The 25,494-nt window shown below is 41.9% G+C and overlaps 1 protein-coding gene across 6 annotated transcripts in view; it reads right to left on the bottom strand.

Annotated features, from left to right (window-relative positions):
• Positions 1–25,494, bottom strand: part of PTPRN2 (protein tyrosine phosphatase receptor type N2) — a 1,070,187-nt gene that overhangs the window by 744,990 nt on the left and 299,703 nt on the right. Inside the window, exon 3 of one of the 6 annotated variants that reach the window (XM_048837616.2) lies at positions 8,112–8,138. The exons of the other annotated variants lie outside the window; for them this stretch is intronic. Within the exon in view, the coding sequence (XP_048693573.1) occupies positions 8,112–8,138 (27 nt within the window). The remainder of the gene's footprint in view (positions 1–8,111; positions 8,139–25,494) is intronic. 6 annotated transcript variants of the gene reach the window in all.

Below are 25,494 nucleotides of genomic sequence, written 5' to 3'. Positions count from 1 at the left end.
AAAGCATGAATTGTGATTTAATAAAGAGTTAAAGGAAAAACACTTTAGGCTTATAACACCAATGGGTTTATACAAAATTTTGCTAAAAATTGTACCCCAAGAAATAACATAACTCAGGAAAGACATCCACTCCACACACTAGCCAGAATGAGGAAACAGTAAGACAACAGATCAATATAAACATATGGTTATCATTAAAATACTAGAATTTGTCAAGCATTGCCACTGGTAGTGTCACTTTATTATCGTAGTTTCCCCCTATACTTATATCAGGAGTATCTGTGTTAAATGCATGACACATGTTGATTTTTAGGGGACTTCTACTTTTGCTTCCAGAGGAATGACTCCATCCAAATAGATGGAGAGATGCCCTCTATTGTATTTAGTTGTGAAAGATTTCACTAGAAACTGAACATAAACACTTAAAAACCATTGTTTAAAAGCCATAGTCTAGAACAACTCTTAGAATACAAAGACTGCTGCTAAGATTACAAAAGTACTAAATTAATTTAAGTCATGCACCAGGTAAGATCTTTGTTATGTCAGATGTGCTATCTAGGGCACATTTTTTCGAATCATAGAATAGCACAGAATATGATATAGAAACACAAGTACATATGCTTACCGAACACCTACCATCCTCTCTTGATAAAATACAGAAGGTGACACATGAAATTGTGAGCATGACAAACTACATATCCTGAAGGGATGACTCTTGAGGGAAGGCAGGAGACAAATAGAGAAATCTCATCCCTAGCTCATTATTACTGGTCTGTATATGATGAATCAGTGTACATTGGTGATGCAATTCTTACAGAAAAATGGAGATTCCATTCATCACTGAGGAAAGAAATGCTACGTTGCATTCATGAGAGATATCTGGGTACTGAATTATGTGAAAGGGCCAAAAAAAAAATCAGAACTTGTGATATGGTTTTGTAATGTTAGTTGTGTTAAAATGTTTCAGTCACAATAAGCTAAACAATCATCATCACAGTCTCACCAGGTACCAAAAAAAGCTTTTGGCAAAATCTACCGAGTGATCTTTTTCCCCTTGAAGGCAAATCTATTTAGTGGCAGCTGACTCATTCAGTTTATTTTAAGCAAAGTCTCCTAAAATATACCGAGTGACATAATGATTCACCACGTGAATTTTTTCTTCACAAAATGTAAGCAATTATTGATTAAGTGTTTTTTAGATGATTATCCGCTATATACCCACGTTTCAGAGTGGTAGCCGCGTTAGTCTGTATCAGCAGAAAGAACGAGGGGTACTTGTGGCACCTTAGAGACTAACCAATTTATTTGAGCATTCGAGTTCTGAGCTTGTTACACTGAGTCTAAAGTAACCAAGGTAAAATGAGCTATCAGAAAAACCTGTTCACACCATCTAAAACATACTCAGAAGAAACACAAGAGATGGATTAATCAGGTTCCTTCTTTGACTATCCTTGTGTACAGAAATACATCCCAAGAAGCCATCCTGAGATCACTCTTCACTTACTAACGGCTAGACATCTAAAAATTGTATTTAGTTAAATCAAACACTGAGTCTCTTAAGATGATGAGAGTTCATAAACAGATGTAGTAAAGCAATGATGACAGGGTTTTGCACACAGGGTTCTGTATAGCATGAGTAAAACTGATCAAAGTATTGTAATATCCACTTCACTGCTGCTGAGCAAAGCTATGAGCACGAGCAGAGGCCCTGGAGTTGTCAGTTTGTGTCTATCCCTTATGTAGGGCCCTAACAAATTCTCGGTCCATTTTGGTCAATTTCATGGCCATAGGATTTTAAAAATCATAAATTTCATGATTTTAGCTATGTAAATCTGAAATGTCAGTGTTGTAATTGTAGGAGTTTTGTGGGGGTTGCAAGGTTGTTGTAGGGGGGCTTGTGGTACTGCTACCCTTACTTCTGTGCTGCTGCTGGCGGCGGCGCTGCCTTCAGAGGTGGGCAGCTGGAGAGTGGTGGCTGCTGGCCAGGAGCCTAGCTCTGAAGGCAGAGCCACTGCCAGGAGCAACGCAGAAGTAAGGATGGCATGGTATGGTATTGACAGCCTTACTTCTGCACTGATACCTGTAGAGCTGGGCCCTCAGTCAGCAGCCGCCACTGTCCAGCTGCCCCGAAGGCAGCAACGCAGAAGTAAGGGTAGTGTGGTATGGTATTGCCACCCTTACTTCTGCACTGCTGCTGGCGGGGCGCTGCCTTCAGAGCTGGGCGTCTGGCCAACAGACACTGCTCTCTGGCCACCCAGCTCTGAAGGCAGCACAGAAGTGAGGGTGGCAATACCGCAGCTCCCCAAACATAACCTTGGGACTCTCCTGCAACTTCCTTTTGGGCCAAGACCTCCAATTTGAGAAATGCTGTTCTCCCTCATGAAATATTTATAGTATACGTAAAAGCACACAAAAGACCAGATTTCATGGGGTGGGGGGACAGATTTCACAGTCCGTGACACTTTTTTCATGGCCATGAATTTGGTAGGGCCCTACCCTTATGCCTTCATTTGACTGAAAAGCTTACATTCCTCAGTAATTGATTACTTAGGTCTCCATGGCCAGCAAGGAAATATCCATATTGTACTGACAAGTGAGTGAATTTTGCAAGCCCTAAAATCAGGCACTTCGTTGTACACGTGAAGCAATTCCTTCAGCTGTTATGACTGCCTGTAGCGGTCAGGCAATTAGAAGGCCTTCCAGATAGAGTGGTTAATGCAGTTAGAATGTATAAGTGGACCAAGGCCCATACCTTTCTAACTATACAGTAATTATCTGATGTTATAAAGTTACAATATGTGTAAAACTAAAGTTTGCACCGGTGTATTATTTACAGTAGGTAGACCTAAATACACAAAACCATATACAGCGATGTTATGCATATGACAAGACGTATTTATCAACTTAATTATCTCACCTGCACTCTGTCCATTAATCGAAGGACTTATTGTACCACTACAAACCTTCAAGCAGTTTTAAACAGCTGTCATTTTTTAGTAATTTAATCTGCCAGAAACATGGATTTGTTTTTGTTTTTTTCCCCTACATGTGGAATTTCCCCCCAAACTTTACTGGATATTGTTGCAGGGACATTAATGTTCAATCCTGTACTAAAGACAAACCAAAGTCCAGATATCACAAGACGCTGCATGGTTAGAAACAGAACTTTTATACAACTGGAAAGGGGAGATCATTAGACTTCCACTGGGACACTCAGTACCTGCTTCTAGACATGGAAGTCTCAAGATATTGGACTTTAAGGTCATGAATTTTCTATGCAGGAAATTATTATAGGAAACATATTGACATTATTAAAATATATATTATTTTTCTCTCCCTTTTGAATTCTGTACAGTAATGCACATTTTCAAAGTTGTTTAGAAAAGGAATCAGTTATGATTTCTAGAACAGTACATTAATCTTCCATGTCAATGGCTTTTTATTTCAGAAGACAGTGAACCCACAATCCATAGTCAAGATTTACAAGTACGGTACACAGTAAACAACATTAATTATAATATTCCATTTATTAAAAACATTTTGTTCTATAGAGAACAAAACATGTTTTGTACATCAATTTTTAAGTACATGTAAGCAATGTCAGGATGAGCTCCACCCTGACATCTGGCGGTGAGGTGTGGCAAGTTGTGGAAAAGAACCTCAGGGGCCAATCTCATTTGCATAGGCACACCCACCTCGCCTAGAATGAGGCCATAGCTGCCCAAATGGTCACTTTGGCTGCTGTGGGATCCCCAGTGTCTCTGTTATTGGGGCAGGAAGAATAAATTATTATTACCCTGATTATGGGAACTGTGCTTGGAACTGTACTTGGCCTTTTGTTATGATGGAGGGACTCACCATCAAATAAGTGGCACTCGCTAGGCAAGGGTCATGGGTTCCAAAACTCTGTGAATTGAGAGAGGCTGGGGACAAGTATTAATACTTGGTGGCATGGGCCCCTTGGTGAGGGCCTGACATGCTAATTGCACTTCCTCCTCTCTCCACTGTGGAATATCAGAGCTAATTTTGATTGGACGTCCAGTTACAGGCTGCTGAGCTCACTTTGGGCTAACAGTGCACCGGCACTGAGGCTCCCCTACTACAAGCTGAATTCACCAAAGAGCTGAACTGACTAAGAGCTGAAATCACTGAGTGTTGTGTTAGGTAGTGGGGATATATTGTGGAGCAGTTTGCGGGACGGCTGGAATGACTTGTGGACAGGTTGGTGGAGCAGTTCATAGGACGGCGGGAGCTGCTGGTGGGACGCAGAGCAGTTTGTGGACCAGCTGGTGGAGCAGTTCGTGGGACGGCGGGAGCTGCTTGTGGGCCGCGGAGCGGAGCTGAGCGAAGGAGTTCGTGGGGCGGCTGGCAGAGCGGAGTGAAGGCCTATGGAGCTGTGGGGCGGTCAGCTTCAGATCACGTAAGGTGCCTCTTACCCCCGTCCCATCTCCACCCAGGTTGGGAGGTAAAGCTCTGCAGATAAACTTTCGAACTCTGGGGCTGCCCTGACCAGGGACAGAGACTTTTGGGTCATTGGACTTTTGGGACTTTGGGTGATTTGGGGTTGCTGGACTCAAGAACCAAAGGGAAAGGGGCATGCCCCAATTTGCTTGGGGTGGGTTTTTTTGCTCATGGGTTGTGTTATGAATCCTGTTGGTGGTGTTTCCCCAACATAATGCCACATTGTTTCTCTCTGTTATTAAAAGGCTTTTTGCTACACTCAGACTCTGTGCTTGCGAGAGGGGAAGTATTGCCTCTTGGAGGCGCCCAGCGGGGATGGTATATATTTGTCCCAGGTCATTGGGTGGGGGCTCGAGCCGGTTTGCATTGTGTTATTGGAATGGATCCCCTAGATACTGAACCCGGCCCTTGTTGCTGCCAACTCTGACGGGCAGAAGGGTTACATACACTTCACAAGAGAGGTGCATCTAACACCAATTAAGCAGTAATAGGTTCTACACTGGTATTCCCCATGCAATGTTCTGAAAATTTAAACCATGATTTGAAAAAGCAAATGCTTAAAAGTGTCATACCAATACTTCTTCAGAATAACTCATGATTACAATCTCCAAAGCTGCATGACGTACCTGCAGAATTTTAACATACAGTGGTCTGCAGAGAATGCGGACTTCCTACGAGCACCTTTCCATGTTAAACTTTTAAAACTGGTTTATCATTTTACTCTGCTTTTTCTAGGTTCAGCCTCATGCAGCCTCAGTAGTCCTGTTTTACTTCTATTTCTGAACAGCAACAGTGGCACCTAGTGGACAGCTGCACCCCCAGGGCTCAGTTCTGATGTCAGGCTTATAGGTGAATATTGCAGAACAGCTGGTAAACTAAGATACTGGAGATACATGTGGCATTTTATCTGACATCTATAGGTATACATTTACCCAGATCCAAACCTCACTAATGTGTATGGTAGACAGACTTGTGAAACAGTGTTTAATGTAGCTATGTGATTTAAAAAAAATTTAAAATTAAAAAACCATGTACCATATTGCTGATAAACTTCATATTTGTTGAAATAAACAATGTTGGTTGATCGAAAAAAGGACTTCTTTTTTTTTCGAAAACTGGCCCATTCACCCGCTGACTGCTTTTCTAAGACTTCCTACAAGTTGTATATAGTGCTAATTTTGTTTGTTTGTTAAAACAGTATTTAACAGGGATCTGACTTTGCTATCAATGGCATAATGTATTGCAATAAAAGTAAAATCACCCACCTTAGAAACAGTCAATAACAGAAGGCAACAGCCAAAAATATTTTTTTTCTGTGTTAAAAACATACATGGATTTAGAGGAATCATTGAGGCAAATAATACTACCATAAAAAGAATCCTAAATCTCTGAGAAAAAGCCTTATTCCTCAAATACCCCAAATTCCCACCCCTCCAATACACTCCAAAACAGAACTTGGGGGAGGGGGGGTTGGTCTACATTTTGAATGGTATTTTATTTGTTTTCTCCTTTCCAACAGCACAAGTGGCTTAGTTCAGCTCTCATTCACATTGAAATGGCTGCTGGAAATGTCACAAATTCTGAGTCATAAAGATTACATGGCAAAGGAGTAGCTTTGGTGGTAAAGAGCTAAAACTTCTGTTAGCCAGTGTATATGTTATACATATTGCAAGTCACATTAATATGTATTACATGTCACATTAATATGATATATATTGTATTACTGTACATATCAATGTCAGCACAAAGTTATGCTAAGTTGTATTAGGTTCATTCTTGCCCACTTATGTCAGGACATTTATATCTGACAATACCTTGCAAAGCTAAACATAGCAGTTGGCAGTAGAAAATATAAACCTTCTGAAAATCAAGACACATGAGTACAAGGTAGGAAGAGTCTTCATGGCCCAGCTGGTTTGGCATGCTATGTTCAAAAACAAGAGATAAGGGATACACGTTGGAACCACAAACACAAGGTAAAAAGCTGATGGATGGATTTTAGACTTGGGTAATGTATATAGTAAATGTAATGTAAAATATAGCTAATTTTGAATGCATATTTTGGGGAGCACATCTTCTTTTAAGGTGAATGGACTGTGTGAACAGCTTCCCAGATGGAAGTAACTTCTTTTGTACTGTACTGTTATTGATTTTTAGCAGTAAAATTGGCTATGTTTGGTTATTTGGTCTCGAACATTTTTCATAACAAACCACAAGTGTAGTCAATCATTTGGCAATACTATTAATCAACACCTCTCTATGGTGACTTTACACAAGAGTTTAGAAGTGTCCAATTCCTGAGAGGTCAGTATTCCTGGTACTATAAGGATAGCACCATACGAAACACATTCATGGATAAGTAGGTATCCAGTATCTTTAGAGTTCCCTGGACTTCTATGAACCATTTCAGGCTCACCTATAAGCAACACATGGACAAACTGAGGAACTGAGGTGCTTTATTAATAAAATAATTTGTATATAAGGAAGTATGATAAACAGCTGCATGTCTGATTAATATGACAGCATGGCACGATTATCCATAAAAACAGTATTAGGCAACAGACTTTGTCAAGGCAATACTTATGTCCAAAAGCTACAAATGTATTAATAACACTGTGTAGAGTGAAAAAATAGATAAATCTGTCTTTAAGACCTGTAGTTAGCCTACTGAGATCTCCTGATTCAAAAGATTTTTGTTCTTAATATAATTATTCTTCTCTATTTCTTTGTGGCATCCAAGCACACCACTAATAGTTAGGATGATGAAAAATACCCAGGTGACCCACCTATTAGCTAGGATCAGCAATGAAACAGGAATATCAGCAAGTACATGTTCTCTGTGACAAGCTAGTTAAAGTGCTACTGAATGCCAGATCCCCTACAAGTCCTTTCCTAATCTTCTTGGAAATACTCTGAGGCTCAAAAATAAAACCTTGTGGTCTGTCTCCCACCATTATAAACAAATAACAGTACTGATGACCAATCCTAAGAAAAAAAGGATGGTACACCTTGGTGATTATCAACATGCTGATGTTCAAAGCTGAATGCTGGCACTGAGAATAATACAAGTTAGCAATATACATAAACACTATTGTAGTGCTGAGTGTTGGCCAAAGATAGTCACTAAGAAGTATAGTTCCGCTGAGATGCGAAGGACCCTTGTCTCAGGAAGTAACTCCTGAGGAAGATCATGCATGTGCGTGTTCTTCCCACCTCTAAAAGAGGAACTGGTTTTAGCTGCAATAGCAGCAGGAGGACAGACATTCTGGGGACTGTGCTGTTTGCGCTAATCTGCTAATAAGCAGTTTGCAAGGTCCCATAACACTATACAAATAGTACTTCAATTAACTGAAGAGAGATTTTTAAGGGATTAAAGAACTATGTACATGGCAAATATCAACTGTAAAAAGCTGGGATCTCTCAATGAGGGCAACAGATGGAGAGAAGGAACATAAACCTCTGTGTGAGAAAGATTTTATTTATCAGAAAAAGCAGCACTTTAAAAAATAGATGAGAGAAGAGTAGGCTGACCAGACACAACACACACGATGGAGACTAGATTTTAGGGCTGCTGTCTTTTCCACTGAGAAGACACTCCAAACAAAACCACTTGTTCACGATAAACTATGCCGGCTTACAGGTGGACTTACCTGGACAACTGCTCCCAACTTTCAGGACTGTGTGAGGGATAAGAGCAAAATGGGAAAGAATTACTCCAACTTCTCCAAACAGCTACAGGAAAGATATTATAAACTCAGATATGAGATTTATTGCTAGTTTACCAGTGAAACTGGCCTACGCATGTCTTCAGTAATAGCACATTTAGTAGAGGTAGTGCAAGACTAAGACTAAAGGGCATGTTTTCGTTTCTAGTTACAGTTTCAGGATGGATCAATACTAGATGGACATAAGTTTGAGGCACCTGTAACCAGCTGGCAAAAATAAATGGGAATAAGATGTAGAAGATACTAATTATATCTGGGAGAAAGAGTATATGAAAGATACAGACAAACTGGAGGGAGAAGAAAGAAAGAAAGAAAGAAAGAAAGAAAGAAAGAAAGAAAGAAAGAAAGAAAGAAAGAAAGAAAGAAAGAAAGAAAGAAAGAAAGAAAAAGATTTTAGGGGGCTGCATGGACTGACATGAGAAAAGGTCAAAAGAGATAAATATGTATAACTTGACTAACACTAACTTGATTTAAAATAAGGAGGGGCATGATACAGTTTACAGATGTTTGAACGGTGTAAACACAAAAGTGGGATATGAATTATTTATGGTATTACTAGGAGAATTGGGATGCTTTTACAAAAATGAACAAAATTGAGTATCTGAACAAGCTTCTTTACAGTGAGATCTATTCCAGAGAGTGTGGAATAGCCTCCCATGAGAGTAATGGGAACCCCATTTCTTAGAATATTTAAATTAGGCAAGACACAGTACTAGAGAATGAAGAATAGTGAATAATCCATCTCTACTAGCTAGAATTCTATTAATAGAGGTGCTGGTAACTGTTAGATCAAGCTGCAGGGTCACCACAGACTAAGGATTTATGGAAGCAATAAGATGCAAATATACTAATGCTGATTTATGTACACTAATTATTCCAAGTATCACTGAAATGTACTTCAGTCACTACAAGGATACCCACTACATTTTTGGTTGGTGTCAATACTTTGGTGCCAAGAAATACACTGGAGCTGGCAAGGCCTTCATTGTGTAACCTAACTGTATTTTTATTCCCAAGGCAGAAAAAAGAACTTGCTTAGGAATGTGAAGTAACCTCTGTAAAAACTCTGTGAAAAAGAACTTGCTTAGGAATGTGAAGTATTATTTATTTCATTTGGTATTAAAAACAAACCAGTGGCTGTAGCACACATGACAGCCAAAGCTCGTATGTCAAGAACTAGTTATTGTGGACATGCAAGAGGAAGGTTCCCCTCAGGTTAAATCTGACCTGAAGAATGTTGCCTTCACATCCCTCACAAGCGGCATCTAATATTTGCAGCAAACTCCTTTCACTTCTGATTTAAGCCAAACTTGGATCTTTCTAAGTCTTCAAGGAAACATGCCTAGTGAAGCAATCTACAGACAGCTGATAAGTTTTATAAACTATGTTAGTGAACTTACTGCTTAGGGAACTACCAGAAGTGACTGGAAACATACACAGTTCAGACAAGTACTGTTCAAGATGAAACTTCTCCATATAGTTCTGCCCATGTACTGTATTGAAATACTGATCTGCACAACTTTCTGTTCCTAAGCCATTCTTCAGCAGAACCTGTTAGTTATACTCTTTTTTTTTTTTTTTTTTTTGGGAGCCATTAGAAGCTGACATAGGTTGGAGCAGACCAGAGCCTGCTTTAACTTACATCAAGGCTACATCACCCCCTGGCAGCCATGGGGAAAAGAAGAATGCAAAGGTGTCATACAGCAGAGTTCTGGCACAGCTGATAACCCATGCCTAGAACATTAATTGTGTTCTCAATGTTGGTAGAGTGGTAACAAAGATGAGGCCACGGCAATCATACAGAGCAATCCTGGTCACTTGGTCAACTGGTCCCTTTCAAACAAACTGAGTTTTAATACAGCCAAATGCAAAGTTATACATCAAGGAACAAGGAATGCAGGCCATACCTACAGAATGGGAGACTATCCTGAAAAGCAGTGACCCTGATAAGTCACTGTGGACAAGTAACTCAGCATGAGTTCCCAGCATGATGCTGTGGGGAAAAGGGTTAATGGGAGCCTTGAATGCGAACAGAAGTAGAGAGGTGATTTTACCTCTGCATATGGCATTGGTAAGCCCAATATTGGAATACTTCATACATTTCTAGTTTTCACATTTTAAAATGGAAGTTGAAAAATTGAAAAGCCACAGAAAATGGCTTATCACAGAAAATCTGTTTGGCTTATCAAAAAGAAGACTGAAAGGTGACTTGATTTCGGTGTAGAAGTACTTCCACGGGGAGAAAATACTGGATACCAAAGGACTCTTTAATCTAGAAGAGAAAAGCAAAACTAGAACCAATGGCTAAAAGCTGAAGCCAGACAAATTCAAATTGGAAAAACATCACCCTTCTTTTTTTAAACAGTGATGGTGATTAAACATTGGAACAAACTACCAAAGGAGATAGTGGATTCTCCATCTCGTGATGTCTTCAAATCAAGACTGGATGCCTTTCCAGAAGATATCCTTTAGCCAAGCACACATAATTGGGCTCAATACAACGGTATCTGGGAGAAACGTCTGTGATACTAGATGATCTAATGGTCCTTTCTGGCCTTAAACTCTGAATCTATGAACTTATGGTGGCTCCCCAAAAACTGTGCAAACTTCAACTTCACAGGATAATTGTTATAATGTAGACACATAGACTATAGTAATCAATTTAAGAATTATTTAAAAGTCTTATTGATTTTTAAGCTCTGTAACTGAAAAAGTATAAATGTTGTAAATGTAACCTCCCTTTCCTCCCTGGGGTACTCAGGAGCAGGCAACACTCATCTGTGTGCCTGAGCACCTGATGTTGTTGACATTAAAGGAGATCCTGAGTATCCCAGTGGTGATGGATGTTGGATAAGTGAGAATCCTCTATCCAGCCTTCTCCTGCAGTCCTTTTACTCCCAAAAGAAGTTAAAATTGGCTGTGCCTCCACCTGGCTGTACACACTCAAAGGCTTGCCTTGGGAACCTCAAGGAATAAACCCCTTTAAATAGGAGTAATAATAATAATGATAACCTGTGGCATGGGTCTAACTCAAATACCAATTATAAATAATATATATCCAATATACTTAAATTAGAGCTAATACTCATTTACTTAACAATTTAAAGAAACAGGGTATAACAAACTAAGATTAAATGTCACTACTAATTTAAATCCACAGGGGCAGTTGAATAAAATCAATTAACAAATACAGTATACAGTAATAAGTTAATCTTATATAACTGGCATTTACACTGCCATCATTTACCCCACCCTGAAGCGTACACTCCTCTGGATTTCGGAGTCCTAGACACTTGCTTGCGTGGGCGCGCTTCAAGATCTGCAGCTAGAGAAAGCACTCTGTTGGTTCTGTGTATCAGTCCAGCCAAGGCAACAACCTGCACAACCCCTATGATGACTGGAGCTGGCCCCACCAAATGTCAGCAGCTCTGGATCCTGGTTCAGTGGGAAGATCACTCTGCCTCTCCTCAGACTCAGACTCTGCTGTGCCACTTCCCTTGCAAGCACTTTCTCAAACAAGAGTCAGCTCTAGGCACAACAATAGTCTCTGCTCTGACTCCAGTGAAGCCACCAACAGCCTCTAAGGCTCCCTGCTCAATCAAAGCCCCTTCAGGCTCTCAGCAGCAGCTTCTGGTATGGACAGATCTCCACAGCAGCAATCTCACTCCTTTTCCCAAAATGGAGACCACCGCCTGCTCTCCCTGAAGGAGGAAGTCTCTCCCCCCCCCCCCCCGAAGGCATCATGGGAGTTGTAGTCTCTAAGGCTAGATTGCCGCACACAGGATCTTCCCCTGGAACACTCCCAATAAAGTTCAGAGGCCCCTCTAGTAAAGGGACCTACACATGAAATACTGTAGAAGGAAGAGTGAGACATTTCATTTGGAGGAAGGAATCATTCAGACATGTTACATCCGTCAGGCATCCTCATTTGTCCATGACAGTCCCAGGTTTTGAACACCTCCCTTAAGGAAGTGGATTTTCAGCCTATGACCTAGAACTGTGGCAGCTTGCACTCTGCTCCTCCTTCCACCGATGGTAGCAGTGGATGGAGCGCAGATCAGGAACAGGCTTCTACAGGCTTCTACCCTCTGCTCTATTCTTTGTAAAAGAAGGTAGCAAGGAGCACAACATCCCAGATCCCACTAGTGGTTTTCAGAAGTGTTATTATTCTCATTAAGCCACAGAGAGCTTGTATTGAACAACTATATTATTTTAAACATTACATAACACAACAGTTAAGGCCTGCTGAAAGCGTCAGACAGCTACAGTCTGTCCTGCCCTCTCCAATACAGAACCTTGCATTCCAAAATAAAGGATGAATTTTAGCATCTGCAGCCCTATATTTACATAGTAATAGCAGCTCTCCACATAGGAGTCCAAGGCGGGAAGGAACCAGACTTAAGGGCAGGTTTCAAACTATTGAATTCACATTGACTATACTCTTGAATTGTTCATAGTGGGAGTCTTATGACATCTTGCAAGATTTCCATCATCTGGAACTACAGCCACCAAGATTCTAGAAGATAGGCCCTTTCTGGATTTGCAATGGAGACCCAACCCTGCAGGGATGTGGTCTTGATTTGAATCTGTGGAATCTAATTCAAATTTTGCTGCTCTTTTATTCAAGGTGGAAGAGCACCTGGCTGAGGATCCATTTAATGCCATTTATAAATTGTTATAGGCTATAGAAAAATACTGTATGATATTATATTGTATAACCTGAGAAATCATATGGCTGCACATAATTAAAGGCTATGGTAATAATAATAATAACATCACCTAGCTTTTAAATAGCATTTGTCATCAGTAGATCTTAAAACACTTTAACAAAAGCGGAAAGTGTATTTTATTCCATTTTACAGATGGCGATACTGTCGTACCCACGTACAAATGGGGCAGAATTGAGGTTAATCTTAATTTTGGCATTTCCTGACACTTGAGTGTTTAACTGTGTAACCTTCATGTATTTGAAAAACATGCAATAATGTGTGTAATGCTGTACAATACAAACACACTCAAATCTGTGAGAGGACATAGCTTACCAAAGATGTAAAATAATGGTGGTCTCTTTGCTCTTTTTTTGACAGATAGATAGATAGATAGATAGATAGATAGATAGATAGATAGATAGATAGATAGATAGATAGATAGATAGAAGACTTGAAAGCCAGGAAAACAAGCTTTGAAAAAAGCTCCTTAGAAGAGAAAATACTGGAAACAACCCAGTTATATTGGCAGTGGTTCAGGAAACAGTGTAGATACTATAGGAGCTTTCATCAAGTTAGTGCCTTATTCTGACTTTCTGTACACTGTGCAATACCACTACTTCTATATTATTACACAGATGTAATTGAGGGCAAAATTTGTACTCTCCCCATCCGTTTTTAAAAAATACAGATTCAAGATTTAAAGCATGAGTATTGAAATGTGAGCCAGAATACATTAAAAAAATCTCTTTTTACTGTGCAGGATTAAAATTTGATCTTTTAATTCACATTATACACAGAACCAACTGTCTTTGCTAATGTTATCTTTGTGATATTCAAATTAAATGTGATACAATACTCAGGGAGATTTGGATTTGGGGAGTTACTATCAAAATGTAGGTTCCATTTGTCCAGCTTTGAGTTTAGGCCACACAAAAAAAACATACAGAAAAATGTGTATCCACCTGTTCAGGGTTGCCAGGTGTCCAGTTTTCACCCAGAATGCCCAGATAAAAAAGGACCCTGGTGGCTCCGGTCTGCACTGTCGACCAGTCCATTAAAAGTCCAGTCGGTGGTGCTGCGGACTAAGCGGGGCTAAGGCAGGCTAGTCCCTACCTGTCCTGGCACTCCGCTGCACCCCAGAAGCAGCCAGCAGGTCTGGCTCCTAGATGGAGGGCCACGGGGCTCCGCGCGCAACCTCCAACCCAAGCACAAGCTCCACACTCTCATTGGCTGGGAACCGCGGCCAATGGGAGCTGGGGGGTGGTGCCTGTGGGCAAGAGCAGCGCATGGAGCCTCCTAGCCCCCCACCTAGGAGCCGGACTGCTGACTGCTTCCAGTGTGCAGTGCGGTGCCAGGACAGGCAGGGAGTCTGCCTTAGCCCCGCTGTGTCACTGACCGGGAGCTGCCCGAGGTAAGCCCACACCCCAACGCCCTGCCCCAACCCTGAGCCCCCTCCAAACCCATAGCCCACTCCTGCATCCCAAACCCCACTTCCCCAGCCCCACCCCAGAGTGTGCATTCCCAGATAGAGCCCTCACCCCCTGCATCTCAACCCCCTGTCCCAGCTGAGCCCCCACAAACCCAGAGCCCTCCTGCACCCCAACCCTCTGCCTCAACCTGCAGCCCCCTCCTGCACTCCAAATCCCTCATCCACCCACCCAGCCTGGAGCCCCTTCCTGTACCCCAAACGTCTCAGCCCCAGCCCAGAACCCACACCCCGAGCCCAGAATCCTCATCCCCTCCCAGACCCCAACCCCCTGCCTCAACCCACAGCCCCCTCCCACATTCTGAATCCCTCAGCCCCACCCCAAAGCCTGCAGCCCCCTCCTGCACTCCAAACTCCTCATCCCCAGCCCCACCCTGGAGCCCGCACCCCCAATTACAGCCCTCACCCCCTCACACACCCCAACCCCCTGCCCCAGCTCAGTGAAAGTGAGTGAGGGTGGGGGAGAGTGAGCCACGGAGGGAGGGGGAATGTAGTGAGTGGGGGGTGGGGCTTTGGGGAAGGGGCAGGGCAGGGGCATGGCCTCATGGAAGGAGCAGGGCTAGGATGTTTGGTTTGGCTGGCAACCCTACTTTAATCTGTAAACTCTTTGGGACAGGGACTATCTCTTTGTTATATGTTTGTACCATGCCTTATACAAGGGGGCTGCAGCCTTTAGGCCTTATAGCAATTAAAATAAGGAGAAAGATTTCTGCCTGAGGATCTTACATGCTAATGCTCCTATTGGATTTCTTATTCTTTAAGTTAGGCATATGTTTAAATATTTTGCTGAATTGGGGCCTTCTAGATAAATATATTAGACAGATAGCTATTCTCTTGGATCACAGCACGATGACCACTTCTGTTGAGTGCATCAACTTGTCAGGGCTGGGCCATAGGCAAACAGTGTGCACCAGTGAGTTACCAAGTTGCAGTAACGAATCAAGTAGGAGGGGTGGTTTCAAGCTGGGTCAGGATACCAGGGAGTCAGGATCAGTTACCAGGTTACAGATAGAAGGCAAACAGAGTCAGGGACAAACGAGGGTCAGAAGCTGGAGTCTAAGGCCCACAGCCAGCAAGGTCTGGAGCAGAACCAAGCAGGTGGTCTTCATCGTTCTCAAACAGCTCCTCATGATGGCTTCCTGGTTTACATACCAGCATGAGCTAATCCAGGGCGTGGGGGTTGCTGTACTTTTTGTAGTGCTTAGCTTCACAGGGTCTTGCAGCAGAAACACAGCCTAAGCTTCTAATGGCAATATGGAATCATCAGCACCGCAAAACCCCACTGTCCAAGGTTCTAGTCCTACAGGTTATTACACTACATAAGAATGTCATTCCTTTACCAGTATCTTGCCAGACCCTTACTTGCTAGACTAGTCAAGTTTATTTTACCTTTCTTTCCCACAAAGTTGTCTGTCTTTTACCCTGGATGAGGCAAGTAGAAATACTGCAAAAGTGAAGCTATCAGAGTTCATCTATCAGGGCTAGACAAAAGATTTCCCCAGAGGTAAATATTTCAAAAAAACTGTACAAATACTAATGAAAACAAAATTAATAAAGCAGTATTTCATAAATAAACCAGGAATAAAGGAATGAACATTCTGAGGAGGGAAAAACTAATGTCACAAAATACATGCGTAATTACATTTTAGTTGTGATTTACATTAGTTGACAAAGTATTTCTCCCATAAAATATAACTTGAAGAGATTAAAATTAGAAATCTTTAAATGATTTTCATTATTTATCATCATCTTTTCCAAAGCAAAGGTTTTATAGGCCTGACTTCTCTTGGGGTCTTGCCTTATGTAAGTATTGTACCTACACTGCCAACCACCTTAAGTTAACACGCATCTATTGATTTAACCTGAAGTAATATTTTCTCCCAAAGGCAACAACCACAATTATCTTTTTTCCCCTTTTAATCTATTTTTTGCATATTTAGCATCTGCATTAATTTTAAGACATCCTTCATTTTGCCCTTTAGTGGACAGCGTGGAGAATCGCAGCCATGTATTCAAAATATTTGCTTCCTGCTTTCGGTGTTTGTAAAAGGGCATCGTAGGCAAGACACCCCCTTTCCATCACAACATCTGGACCATCTTTCTCCCAAATGAACATGTTCACACTGAAGCCAGGGAGCGACAGCCTAAAAACAATGCACACATTTTAGTAAATTTAAATATTTTTGAGGCACTATTCTAAATCTTTTGTGCAAAGCTCATGTTCTACCTAAACCACAAACTGCTGTCATATTTGGTGCAGCTTGTTATGGGTAGAAAGAGAGCAGTTAGGCAGCAAAAAAAAAAGGGAAGAAGGAGTTTTATCTATGGCAGCTAATCTCCTCAATCAACAACACTCAGCTTTGCTCAACAGCCGTTGCCAAGTAACCGGGGCCAGCTCCTCTTATCTGCTTCATAATGTTTCATTGACTATTCAGACAAGAATAGAAAGCTGTGACACTCAGGGTTATAAGCAGCACAAAATGAAAATGGCACATTATGTGGGATGATGAAAAGAAGTCTTTTAGCCCTCGCCTTATCTGGACTGTGACTGTTGCTTAAAATCATCTATCATTTTCTGCTCTGCTCATTTAAATACCACAAAACAAAACAAATATATATATATATATATATATGCCAAAAAGCATTAAAAATAATGCTTTTCGGCAAGTGCTTAGTAATTCACTGACATCACTGATAACTGTCATAGAGAAAGGCAACAGTTACTGACTTCCCTATTACACAACCTAAAGCCAGATATTCACCAGTTATTCTTAAACTATTGCAAACAGATTCAATGGGTTGAAAGATGCTCTCTCACAGCAAGTGGAAAATCCTTTAAATCTTGACAGCCATTTTATGTGTGACCATAAGATGATGATCCATGCAAAACTTGAAATATTAACTTTCATTCACAATTTCATCTCTCTTTCTCACACAAATACAGAGAGATTCTGATTTACAATTCAAACACTGATACTCTTTGTATTAGCTTTTTTCTCCACTCAGGCATTGTGTTAGCTACACGAAAATCTCATGCTGCCTCCTTCAGTGCTGCTTTGATTGTACATGAAAGTTTAGATTTTCAGAGCACACACCCATCTTTGAAAATCAAGCCTCAGTCTAAGCCTGTCTCTAAATATGATGGTTCCTAACCGTCATTCTCTTTGCAATGTTACAACACTATCTCAAATATCCACCTTGACTCTTCAAGAACCAGTGTCAGAATGCTTGCATCATCACAAAGTCACAATGTCCATCTTGAAAAACCCCTTGAATGATACAACAAAATATTTTCTATAGACTTAGGTATGCTCATTACATAGAAACTATATTTCTCCAATGAATTTAACTTTCCTGGAATCCTTCGTCTCCCTGATAAAGTTTAGGCTGGAGTCCGATGTGAGTATTTAGTGTGATCCACATCTGAATCCAAATGTAAATTTTATCAGGGATCAGTGTTCATGTCACGCTCCCTGTCAGTACCTGGCCTAGGGCAGGAAAGCTAATGATCCAACCAGCGGACCAAATTCGATGATGAATCCTGGTCACATGCCACCCGAGGCACATTGCACATACACTAAGAAGAGAAGAGTGCAATCCAAAGACTGCAACCACATCTAAACAGTGTCACATTATTCAGTTACAATTCAATGATAAGTTTAGCTATTTATATGCTTTTGACGATGGAGAAATTTTGAATAAAGCAAGACAATTAGCTATGACAAAAAAGAAAGCTAATATTTTGGTTTTAACTCACAAAGCATGATTTTTAGGGAACTAACTCAAGGTGCATACGGTCAAAAGGCTTTAGTGAATGGAAATGGCCTTAACAAAGAGCAAATTGTAAACACTTTGCAATTAAACCTTAGTGTCATTTCAACTATCGGTTTTTGACCTTGCTTGACTTTTCAACCAATGAATTTTTAAAAGAGAAAAAAACAAATATATTATTTTAATAATTTAGAGAAAATAAACCAATGTAAGAGATGGCTCAAACTTAGACCACAAAGATTTTTGTTTCCTCTCAAATAATACATAAATCTCTAAATTTATAAAGATTAAATTTGTTAATTTCAAAACAAAACTTTTTAAAATAATAAAAATAAATGGGATCAGCAGTATAGTTTTAACATTTTAGACACTGCACAGACATATAGATGTCCATCTAAAAATTAATTTGGGTGACAACCTGGAAAATGTCAATGAACTAATTAAGTAGAATTTGTACTGCTTTAAACAGGAGCATGTCAGTAGCATCTGAATTCATCTTTACAAAACTATACATTCCAGTCAAACGATTCACCAGGCTTCTATGCAAATATTTAATAATTTTTTTTAAAATAGTTACATTAAAAAAAAGTTACAATACGGAACAGTGATTGCCTTGGTTCCTTCCCCGCTTCTGTTTCTTCCTCTCGGCCAACTGTGCTATGATCTTAATCATAACAAATCTGAGGAACTGTCCCAGTTTGAGGCATCACTAGAGGAGGTTTTGGAACAAATTGATAAATTAAACAGTAATAAGTCTCCAGGACCAGATGGTATTCACCCAAGAGTTCTGAAGGAACTCAAATATGAAACTGCAGAACTACTAATTTCTGTTTTTTAAAAAGTCTCCAGAGCCAAAATTATCAGACACGTAGATTAACACAATGTGTTGGGAAAGAGTCAACACAGCTTTTGTAAAGGGAAATCATGTCTCACCAAACTATTCGGATTATTTGAGAGTGTCAGCAAACATGTGGACAAGGGTGATCCAGTAGATATAGTCTACTTGGACTTTCAGAAAGTCTTTGACAAAGTTCCTCACCACCTCACAGTGTAAGAGGGAAAGTCCTCTCATGGATCAGTAACTGGTTAAAAGATAGAAAACAAAAGATAAGAATAAATGGTCAGTTTTCACAATGGAGAAAGCAGGGTCCCCCAAGGATCTGTACTGGGACCAGTGCTGTTCAACATATTCATAAATAATCTGGAAAAATGGATAAACAGTGAAGTGGCAAAGTTTGCAGACAATAGAAAATTACTCAAGATAGTTAAGTCCAAAGGGATCTCACAAAACTGGGTGACTGGACAACAAAACAGCAGATGAAATTCAGTGTTGATAATGTTTTGTAATGCACACTGGAAAACATAACCTCAACTGTACACACAAAATGATGAGATCTAAATTAGCTATTACCACACAAGAAGGAGATCTTGGAGTCATTTGGAATAATTCTCTGAAAACATATACGCAATGTACAGCAGCAGTCAAAAAAACTAACAAAATGCTAGGAACCATTAGGAAAGGAATAGATTTCACTGAATGAAATTAATAGGCAGCAAGTTTAAAACAAACAAAGGGAAGTACGTCTTCATACAACGCATAGTCAACCTGTGGTACTTGTTGAGGGGGATGTTGTGAAGGCCAAGTGTATAACTGGGTTCAACAAAGAATTAGATAAGTTAATGAGAGGATAGGTCCATCAATGGCTATTAGCCAAGATGGTCAGGGAAGCAAGCCGATGATCTGAGGCCATGTCTACACTACAAAAGTACTCTGATTTTACAGAAGTCGATTTTTGGGAACAGACTGTATAAAGTCGAGTGCATGCATCCACACTAAGAACATTAATTCGGCAGTGTGCATCCACAGTACCGTGGCAAGTGTTGACATTCCGAGTGGTGCACTGTGGGTAGCTATCTCACAGTTCCCGCAGTCCCTGCTGCCCACTGGAATTCTGGGCTGAGCTCCCAATGCCTGATGGGGCCAAAAATTTGTCGCGGGTGGTTATGGGTAAATGTCGTCAGTCAACCTTCCTTCCCTCCGTGAAAGCAACAGCAGACAATCATTTTGCCCCTTTTCCCTGGATTGCCCAAGCAGACGCCATAGCACAGCAAGCATGGAGCCCATTCAGCTCACTGCAGCAGTTATGACTATTCTAAACACCTCGCGCATTATCGTGCAGTTTAAGCAGAACCAGCACCTGAAAAACCAGGCGAGGAGGCGACGGAAGTGCGGTGATAAGGACATGAACACAGTTTTCTCTAAAACCGTGGTCCCCAACAATTTGGAGATCATAGAATTACTGGAGCAGGCACATGCCGTGGAATGCCGATTCTGGGCCCAGGAAACAAGCACAGAGTGGTGAGACCGCATAGTGTTGCAGGTTTGGGATGATTCCCAGTGGCTCCGAAACTTTAGCATGCGTAGGGGCACTTTCATGGAACTTTGTGACTTGCTTTCCCCTGCCCTGAAGCGCAAGAATACCAAGATGAGAGCAGCCCTCACAGTTCACAAGCAAGTGGCAATAGCCTTGTGGAAACTTGCAGCTACCAGTCAGCTGGTAATCAATTTGGAGTGGGCAAATCTACTGTGAGGGTTGCTGTGATGCAAGTAAGTAGCCGACGCAATCATTGAACTGCTGCTATCAAAGGTAGTGACTCTGGGAAATGTGCAGGTCATAGTAGATGGCTTTGCTGCAATGGGATTCCCTAACTATGGTGGGGCTATAGACGGAACGCATATCCCTATCTTGGCACCGGACCACCAGGGCAGCCAGTACATAAACTGCAAGGGGTACTTTTCAACGGTGCTGCAAGCACTGGTGGATCACAAGGGACATTTCACCAACATCAACATGGGATGGCCAGGAAAGGTTCATGACGCTCACGTCTTCAGAAACTCTGGTCTGTTTAAACGGCTGCAGGAAGGGATTTACTTCCCTGACCAGAAAACAACTGTTGGGGATGTTGAAATGCCTATAGTTAACCAGCCTACCCCTTAATGCCCTGACTCATGAAGCCGTAAAAAGGCATCCTGGACAGTAGTAAGGAGCTGTTCAACAAAAGGCTGAGCAAGTGCAGAATGGTGGTAAAGTGTGCATTTGGACATTTAAAGGGTTGCTGGCGCAGTTTACTGACTCGCTTAGACCTCAGCGAAACCAATATTCCCATTGTTATTGCTGCTTGCTGTGTGCTCCACAATCTCTGTGAGAGTAAAGGGGAGACATTTATGGTGGGGTGGGAGGTTGATGCAAATCACCTGGCCACTGAATACGCGCAGCCAGACACCAGGGAGGTTAGAAGAGCACAGCAAGAAGCTCTGCACATCAGAGAAGCTTTGAAAACCAGTTTCATGACTGGCCAGGGTACAGTGTGACACTTCTGTTTTTTTCTCCTTGATGAAAACCCGCCCCCTTGGTTGCCTCTAAATTCTCTGGTTTCAGAGGAACAGCCGTGTTAGTCTGTATTCGCAAAAAGAAAAGGAGTACTTGTGGCACCTTAGAGACTAACCAATTTATTTGAGCATGAGCTTTCGCCACCCGCCCTCCCCCCTTCAATCACAGCTTGCTTGCAAAGGAAATAAAGTCACTATTGTTTAAAAAACATGTATTCTTTATTAATTGATTTTAAAAATAGGGAGATAACTCAGAAAGTAGCCTGTGTGGGGTGTGGGAGGAGGGTAGGAGGGAAGGAAAAGTCCACTTTAAATTTTATTGAATGACAGCCTTCTGTTACTTGGGCTGTCCACTGGGGTGGAGTGGTGATCCTGCTGCTGTTCATGAACCTCCACCATACGCCGGAGCATGTCTGTCTGATCCCGCAGTAGCCCCAGCATTGCCTCATGCCTCCTCTGATCTTCCTGCCGCCACCTCTCCTCACATTCATCGGCCACTTTCCTGTACTCTGCTATTGTGTCCCTCCACACACTCTGCTGAGCTCTGTCAGTGCCAGACGACTGCATGAGCTCAGAGAACATTTCACGCGCATGCGTTTTTTTCACCTCCTTATCTGAGATAGCTTTTGGGACGGAGGAGGGAGGCTTGAAACATTTGCAGCTGCTGGAGGAAAAAAAGGGAGGGAAGTATTTTAAAAGATACATTTTACAGAACAATGGCTATACTCTTTCACGGTGAACAACACTATTCACATTACATAGCACATGTGATTTTGGTACAAGGTCGCATTTTGCATCTTCTATTGAGTGCCTGCGGCTTTGGTGTTAGAGATCACACACGCAGTGCTGGGCAACAGAATTCGGCTTGCAGGCGGCCATGGAAAGCCATAGTCTTTTGGCTACCTGCCTACCTACAACCTTCATAACAGCAGCACCCTCCTCTCCCATACCAAGCAAAGCACGTTGAGTTGGCCATTTAGTGCTGTGGTTTTCCTGTTAACATGCAGCAGCAGAAACCAAACTAACCCCTCCTCCCCCATCCAATTCTCTGGGATGATCACTTTACCCCTCCCCCCACTGCGTGGCTGGTAACAGGGAAGATTCAAACGCGAACAGCTCAGCGCCAATGGCCACACACAGACCCCCACCGCGTGGCTAACTGCGGGGAGGATTTCTTTTCAGGCACAGGCAAACAGTCCAGTAGGAACGGCCACCTCTGAATGTCCCCTTAATTAAATTTCCCTACTCCAACCAGGTTACCATGAACGATATCACTCTCCTGAGGATAACACAGAGAGATAAAGAATGGATATTGCTTGAATGCCAGCAAACACCGGGACCATACGCTGCCAGGCTTTGTCATGCAATGATATCAGATTACTTGCTACTAGCATGGCGTGGTAAAGTGTCCTACCATGGAGGACGGAATAAGGCTGCTCTCCCCAGAAACCTTATGCGAAGGCTTTTAGAGTACCTCCAGGAGAGCTTCCTGGAGATGTCCCTGGAGGATTTCCGCTCCATCCCCAGACACATTAACAGACTTTTCCAATAGTTGTACTGGCCACGAATGCATCCCAAGTCCTCAGGGCTACTTAATCGTTAAAAAATGCTTGCTTTTACATGTATTATATTTAAAAAGGTACACTCACCAGAGGTCCCTTCTCCGGCTTCGTTGGGTTGGGAGGGTATTTCAGTCAGGGTGAGAAAAAGATCCTGGCTGTCGGGGAGAACGGTATGGTGTGTGCTCTCCTCAGGCTCGTCCTCCTACTTACAAGAAGAAAGCCAAGGAAAGTGTGGGCCCCTTACTGAATGAGGGAGGCAACCTAGTGACAGAGGATGTGGAAAAAGCTAATGTACTCAATGCTTTTTTTGCCTCTGTCTTCACGAACAAGGTCAGCTCCCAGACTGCTGCGCTGGGCAACACAGCATGGGGAGTAGGTGGCCAGCCCTCTGTGGAGAAAGAAGTGGTTAGGGACTATTTAGAAATGCTGGACGTGCACAAGTCCATGGGGCCAGATGCTTTGCATCCACGAGTGCTAAAGGAGTTGGCAGCTGTGATTGCAGAGCCATTAGCCATTATCTTTGAAAACTCATGGCGATCAGGGGAAGTCCCGGACGACTGGAAAAAGACTAATGTATTGCCCATCTTTAAAAAAGGGAAGGAGGAGGATCCTGGGAACTACAGGCCAATCAGCCTCACCTCAGTCCCCGGAAAAATCATGCAGCAGGTCCTCAAGGAATCAATCCTGAAGCACTTACACGAGAGGAAAGTGATCAGGAACAGTCAGCATGGATTCACCAAGGGAAGGTCATGCCTGACTAATCTAATCGCCTTCTATGATGAGATTACTGGTTCTGTGGATGAAGGGAAAGCAGTGGATGTATTGTTTCTTGACTTCAGCAAAGCTTTTGACATGGTCTCCCACAGTATTCTTGTCAGCAAGTTAAAGAAGTATGGGCTGGATGAATGCACATGTCTGGGGCTCTGTCCCAGAGCGTCCGTTTGATCCTTTAGTTTTCTGGTACGCTTGTCTGAGCTCCTTAAGTTTCACACAGCACTGTGTTGCATCCCTGCTGTAGCCTCTGTCCCTCATGGCCTCGGAGATTTTTTGAAATGTTTTGGCATTTCGTCTTTTGGAACGTAGTTCTGATAGCATGGATTCCTCTCCCCATACAGTGATCAGATCCATGTTCGGGCCATGCTGGAGCTCTTTCTTGATTCTGGGACTGCATAGTCACCTGTGCTGATGAGCTCTGCATGGTCACCTGTGCTGATGAGCACACCTGGCCAAACAGGAAATGAGATTCAAAAGTTCCCGGAGCTTTTCCTGTACACCGGGCCAGTGCATCCAAGTTCAGAGTGCTGTCCAGAGCGGTCACAATGGTGCACTGTGGGATAGCTCCCAGAGGCCAATACCTTCAGATTGCGTCCACACTAACCCTAATTCAAAACAGCAATGTCGATTTCAGGGCTAATCCCCTCGTTGGGGAGGAGTACAGAAATCGGTTTTAAGAGCCCTTTATGTAAAAAAAAAAAAATGGCTTCATTGTGTGGACGAGTGCAGGGTTAATTCGATTTAACGCTGCTAAATCTGACATAAACTCGTAGTGTAGACCAGGCCTGAGTGTCCCTAAGCCTGACTGCCAGAAGCTGGGAGTGGATGACAGGTGGATGGATTGCTTGATAAATTGCCCTGCTCTGTTAATTACCTCTAAAGCATCTGGAACTGGCCACTGTTGGAAGACAGGATACTGGGCTAGAAGGACAACTAGTTTGACCCAGTATGGCAATTTTTATGTTTTTATGTTCTTAGTCATGGAGAGATGACAGGGTTTATTAGGGAGAAATTATTGTTCATTGAAAAGGGTGAAACATATTTAATGTTTTCATTTGGAGCCAGGCACTGTGGAAATGGGATGCATTTCATTATCTACAATGAAGATACTTCTAAAACTACTACAGCATGAAAAAAAATCCCTCATCCACAGTACATAATGAGTATCTTATTCAACAATCCATTCAAGTAACCTTTTCAGAAAAAGCATTATTGTTCCTTTGCACTCACACAGTACCAGAAATATTAGTGATATTAATTTGCACGTTTGCAAATTGATCCTTAAGGGGATTTCAAAGTTTAGTGCATATAGTTCATGCAGCTTACATAGGCACAAACATACCCAGTAAGTGCATGCAAATCAGGAACATTTATGTGCATAAAGCCCATTAGTGATGACATGGGTGAACAGATATTAAATCACAGGTGTACATCTTTATATTTGTGCATCATAGTTTGGCAAATGCAAACATGCAATGCAATACATGCAGGCACCTAACTTTGAAAAGTGGGCCCATCACATTTTATGGCATCGTAAGTCTTTCATGATGACATGACATCAGAAACCTTTGATGAATTCACATGAGTAGCTGCATAGAAACAATATAGGTACTTA

Source organism: Caretta caretta, chromosome 2 (genome assembly GCF_965140235.1).
Source record: "Caretta caretta isolate rCarCar2 chromosome 2, rCarCar1.hap1, whole genome shotgun sequence".
Lineage (NCBI taxonomy): Eukaryota > Metazoa > Chordata > Testudines > Cheloniidae > Caretta > Caretta caretta.
Note: the sequence above shows the minus strand (reverse complement) of the source record. Positions and strands in the feature narration are given on the sequence as shown.